Genomic DNA, 6,211 nt, shown 5'->3' on the forward strand with positions numbered 1-6,211 from the left:
CAAGTGGGTCCACAATATTTTGAGGAGCAATTTTCAATATCTGTTCTATCCAAACAAGATTTTGTACAGAAAACCAGTTTCCGGTAAATTAGATATCACTTTTGCAATACCAGTTAATGGAGGGTCTGCTAGAGATGTTATTGTGGTACTGCCAAGCCCTTAGGTACTACATCCACGCGCGAATTCTCCATGTACATTAAATTAGCATCATATTTATTTCCCTCTCTCATTTCGGGGGTGCTAGGTCGTGCACATTCTCGAACACCCACAACATGTTGGCTGCAAATTATGCATGTTTTTTTCTTGATTTTCCTTTGGAGTGACCCAAACATCACACAAATATCTTTCTCCAAAATCATTTGACGATGTCGATTATTTCACACCTTAAACATAATCGGACCAAGCTAACCTTCTAGTAGTCATTAACAGGAAAACACCTAGTCTATCTACAATCTATATTGTGCCATGGTCAGAAAGATAATGACAATATATTTGCATTTGCGACGCACTTGGAGAGAACACCCACCCACGACACTAAATACACTCAAGCGTGCTTGTGTACGGTGGACAACATCAGATGCAATATCTTATACACTCCGATATTAAATAATTATATATTTCTAGACATATGATAATTTGAATTCGACTACTACTCTAAAACTTCCCATTTAAGCTCAAGACTTGTCTTGGGATGAAGCTGATGATAGAAGTCATAAGAGTAGATGTCATGATGTTGTTTATATTCCTTGACAAAAAACCTTGCAGTTTTTCGAAGTTGTGTTCTAAAATGATATCTTGGTGCTATTTCAGCTTGTTTGAGCTGTGGATGTTTTTTGTTTGTGTTCCCTTTGCCATTCTTTTTCATTTTCTCTCTTTCGGTTGCCACTAGGGGTGAGTTGGTATCAAAATCTTTGTTTCATTTTGTTGGTGATAGTGGAATCTGGAGCATATGATTTTTTTGAAAACTAAAATGTTAATTTTAATGATTATACAGAGGACATATTGGTTTGATTTTGATATATTACATAACACATTAACATAAAACCTAAGAAGTTCTAGAACTCTAAACATGATTTTTTTAAATCCTTAATAGGTGAAATTTTACTTTTTAAATCCTTAATAGGTGGTGTTCATATGTTTTGTTTAAAAGTTTTTGACAATACATGTTTTCCTGGTAATTACCACAAATAGTTTGGTGCACGTTTCTTGTGTTACTGTTATTTACATTTAACCATCTACACTTTATGTTTTTACTATCAAAGATAAGAGGTAATATATCGTTGTAAGTATTGTAAGGATACAACAAAGACAAGATGCATAATTCATCCTCATAGCGTGTAGACCGTGTGTTTGAGTTATATATATATATTTTTTTTTTGGACCACTAGACACTTGTATAAGATGGCATATAGGACAACTTGTTCCCAAGTTAATTACTGGATGCACCCACACCGCTACAAAGATTGAAGCTATCTATATTATTGCTCTGCATTTGTTAGATTAGCGAAACATGTCAATTGTATTACTCAATAATCTAAAATATCTAAACTATAATATTCTTTCAACCAAATATCTGAAAAAGAAGAAGTTTCCCATGATTTATCCACTATGCATAGACTGTTCGCTAGAAACATCCATTTGGCACCCTACCGAGAGCAAATGTTTTCCATTGCTGTCATTCATGTCTTCAGGAATTCCAACTCCGGGTGATATCAACATTATTTTTTCCCTGAGTTGATTCCACTCAGTGGCGAAGGACGGAAAAAAATTGAGGTCAGGCGAAATTTTAAACTTAAAAAAATATCTCGACACATTAATAATTTATATGATGGTAAACATAGTTACTCGGTACTATGATAATAGCAACATATTCAAATATAAGTATAACCTACAAAAGTACCGATAATGAAGCTTTAATGTTGTCTAGAAATTCCAGGTAATGGTCAAGCTTTATCTTCCTTTTGAAAATATTTTTTAATTTCACGAAGATCAAGACTTTTGAATTTTCCCTCGTTCGATGTTGCACACTATTAAATCATTAAGCCAACTATCAAACATCTTGTCGCGCAACTCCATCTTGATAATGAAAAGCATTAGTACTTTGTTCATGTTACCGAGCTCACAATTCATAAATTTAAACTTCAGCAAATTGACAAAAAATTCTACAATTGTACCTCCCCCTTAGGCGTGTGATTTACAAGAGGGGTGTGCGGCTGGGCTGCCTGGCGGGGGGGGGGGGGGGAGTCAGAGGGATCTCGTCGGGAGGAAGCAGCCAGGGCACGAACAGCCGGCAGCGCAAACGATCAAAGACGAGTCCTGGTCTTCCGGGCGAAAGTCACATCTGGCGTGACTCGCCTCGAAGACGAAGAGATGAAACTGACTCACGATCACTTCTTTTTCCTTTTTTGGATCTGGAATCACGATCGAGGTTGGTCCTTATCACGAGCGAACGAATCGCATGGCATAGATAGTTCATTTTCGTTCACCAACTCATCTTTTTCTTTTGTTTTCTCTTCAAAAACTGTATAAAACTGATAGTGTATCCACATGTATATATATACTCGATTTTTTGCCAAAAATCAAGGTAGGGCAAGTGTCATACCTTGCCCAAAGGGAAGCTCCGCCCCTGATTCCACTGACACTGAGAATGACTCCGGTCGAACTCGAATACGTGCCAAAGCCGGCAGCGACCAACCTCACAACACGCTTTCTCCTTTTTCTTCGCACATTCAAATGCTTGCTCTGCCGAACGTTGCCGCCGCAAGCAAGCCTAGCATACAGAGCTGCCAGAGATGTTTCCTCTCCAGGCTCTCCTCCTCTGCCTTGCCGCCTCCGCCACGCCGCGCCACGCGTCGGCCGCCGACGTGCCGCCCTCCAACAAGCTCATCTTCATCCTGGCGGGGCAGTCAAACATGGCGGGCCGGGGCGGCATGACGGGCACGCACTGGGACGGCATCGTCCCGTCCCCGGACTGCTCGCCGTCCCCCTCCGTCCTTCGCCTCTCCCCCTCGCTGCGCTGGGAGCAGGCGCGGGAGCCGCTGCACCAGGGCATCGACGGCAACCGCACCTGTGGTGTCGGGCCCGGGATGGCCTTCGCCAACGCCGTGCTCCACTCCAGTTCTAGCTCCGTCGTCATCGGCTTCGTGCCCTGCGCTGCCGGCGGGACGCGGATCGCGGAGTGGGCCAAGCGGTCGGAGCTGTACGCGGCCATGGTACGGCGCGCCCGGGCGGCCTTGGCCACCGGCGGCCGGATCGGAGCCGTGCTATGGTACCAGGGGGAGAGCGACACTGTGAGGTGGGCGGACGCTAACGCGTATGGGCAACGGATGGGCTCGCTCGTCCGCGACCTCCGCGCCGACCTCGCCATGCCGGATCTCCTCGTCATCCAGGTTGGACTCGCGTCAGGGCTTGGGGAGTACACCCAAGTCGTGAGGGATGCTCAGAAAGGATTCGCACTTCCGAACGTGAGGTTTGTCGACGCCATGGGGTTGCCGCTCCAGTACTACGACCACCTGCATCTCACCACCCAGGCTCAGGTCCAGCTCGGGCATATGCTGGCTCAGTCCTATTTGGATCATGGTACTACCAAGCCGTTAGATACTGCATCCACACACTAGTTCTTGATGTACTACTGATCAGTTCATACATTTGGCATCATATTTACTTATCTGAGTTCTCTCTCATTCCAGGGGTGCTAGGGCTTGCACATTGTGAACACCAACGACATGGTGGCTGCAAATCATGCTGGCTTGTTGCTTCATTTTCCTTTGAAGTGAAGCATACGTACAGGATTGGGATGGGGTTTTCTAACAGATCAAACAGATCGAGGAGGTGAAGAAGAAGAAATCCACCAAGCTTTGTGCACATATTACCACACTGACGTACCGCAACGTGATGCCGATAGAAAATTCGTTACTATGTCAGGTCTATAGATCCAAATTCTTTCCCGGCAATACCATAGAAGGTTTTATGCATTATACATAGAATTTGCACGTTGCATAAGTTAATCAGCTGACTGGTTATAGTCTGACGTAAAGAAGTGTAGAGAGTACTCAACAGTCTTCAACGTTGCTGCTACCTGTCGACATCTGGAATTTTTGTCCGATGTTCCTTATGCTGCAACGGTTCGTGATACAGGTTTGTCGTGGTGTCCTTGGAATGCACGAGTTCTCTGCGCCTTTGCACCCGTGTTACTGATTAAGCTTTTTTTTAGAAGTGTTACTGATTAAGCTGGTTATGACTTATGATATTTGCTCCTGTGTACAAGCCTCTTCATCACTCGATTATAGATCTAGGTTTTCATCCTGGAAAAACCCCGCTCTCTGAAAACAATGCCTATAAGGGCGAGTACAACGCGGGCGCTAAGCCCTGAGCGCTAGGATTGTTTTCCTGGGAAATCGGCAGTTGAGGATTCTATTCCTAGCGTCTGTCCGGCATCGACGCAAGATAGAGCGGCGGCAGCTTAAGGCAAAGCGCCGAAGCAACTTGATTAGGGGCCTGCCAGTTTAGCACCCGCGCTTAGCGTCCGCCGTTGGGAACTAGGGCGCTAGCAGATAAATCTGATTTCTTTCTATTTTTCTTTTTGCCTTAAGCGCGCATAAAAGCGTCGAGCAGTGTACATGCCCTAACAAGGCTATTGCCAATCATAACCAATTAAGGTTAGACTTTAGATTTTCACCCTGAAATATAAGGCATCGTACTCCTCATATGCTACAACCCCCCTTGCCGATGCGGATTCGATTGCTACAAGTTAAGAAACACCAAGCAAAGTCCTCATCGCCTCGAAGACTCGGTCCGCCCTTACCAGAACTCAGTTGCCCTGACATTCTTCTCCACTATCATCACCATAGGAATCGAAACACCGACATGTCTAATGGTGACAACAGACCAACACGCTTTCCTGAAGCCGCACAGTCAAAAATATGGTGCACACAACCGAATCCCAACTGACCCATCAATCATCTACATGCATCAACGTCCAATGAAGATCTCCAACGGATCCTTCGGAACTCATCACTTGGCAGATCAATGAGGGAAGTCATCAAGCGAAACACCATCTTGGCACACATAGAAGCATCCACGAAATCCATCCATGGCAGTTGGCCAACCCAGATCAGGCCCTAAGGCTCAAATCCTTGACCCGCCACTAAGGCTGGCATTGGGTCGGGTTTGGTCAGGTCATCCTTCACCAGACCCATGCCCAAACCCTCTATCGGACGAGCCTCTAACCCATGACCACACTACTTCATGTATCAACCAAGAAAAGATTCATGGCCACAAAAAGAGTAAGCAAAGATGTTTGCATCATTATGCAATATGATGGCGTATATGTTAGGAAAGGATCCACATCTCATGTAATATTTAGTATATATTTAATTAAAAATATTAATCGGGTGACCCGTGGGTAGCCCATGGCACACTCTCATGCCCATACCCTACCCATGAATAATCGGGTCGCCTATGGTACCACCCATGGGTGAAAAAGACAACCCATACCCTGTCCATTTGGGTCGGGTACCCATGGGTGACGAAACCCATGGGTCAAATTGCCGGCCTAACCTTCCACCGGAGGATCTTGATGGAGCTTCGCGCCATCCGCCGCCAACTCACCGCCCTGGTTTCAGGCCCCGGCCATCAAGGCCGTGCCGCCTAGTACTGCAGCAGCCATCCCACTAGCTCCCATGGAGCCTCCACCACGATACCCTCTCCTCCCCTCCGTCCTTTGCTGAGAGAGGGGGCCGCCACTCTCTTTTATATTTGCTATCTTACATTCTAGTCACCACTCTGTTTTACCAACCATGATATTCATAAGCCTAATTAGTAACTACCCGTGTTGTAGTCTAATGATATAAACGGATGTTTGCATTTGGTAAGCAACCAAACACTTACCAAATATTTCAATGTTTTGCTGGCCATATTTCTTCAAATCAAATGGAACCAAATGATTTTGCCAAAACTTTGTAGCTGGCGCTTTTCCCAGTTCATTCACGTTCATGGTGATGCTGACGTTAAGGTAATATACCTGTTTACCAATAATGGCCACAACTAAATAATAATATTAATTTTCCTTTTCAAGCAAGTACTAGGAATAAACTATATAAACTATAATACATTAATACTAGAGGTCAAGGAAATAATTGAGCAGCAAATATTTCCCTGTTGAGTTTCTTTTATTTCTACCAAGGAGCGCTCATGAATAGTAAGAAAAATA

General features: G+C 44.5%; 1 protein-coding gene across 1 annotated transcript; it reads left to right on the plus strand.

Annotated features, from left to right (window-relative positions):
- Positions 1 to 2,816: 2,816 nt before the first annotated feature.
- Positions 2,817 to 3,617, plus strand: LOC124662223 (probable carbohydrate esterase At4g34215). Its single transcript, XM_047200086.1, has one exon. The coding sequence runs from the start codon at positions 2,913 to 2,915 to the stop codon at positions 3,615 to 3,617; it is 705 nt and encodes a 234-aa protein (XP_047056042.1). The 5' UTR covers positions 2,817 to 2,912.
- Positions 3,618 to 6,211: the final 2,594 nt, after the last annotated feature.

The sequence above is a fragment of the Lolium rigidum genome, chromosome 6, assembly GCF_022539505.1.
Source record: "Lolium rigidum isolate FL_2022 chromosome 6, APGP_CSIRO_Lrig_0.1, whole genome shotgun sequence".
Taxonomy (NCBI): Eukaryota; Viridiplantae; Streptophyta; class Magnoliopsida; order Poales; family Poaceae; genus Lolium; species Lolium rigidum.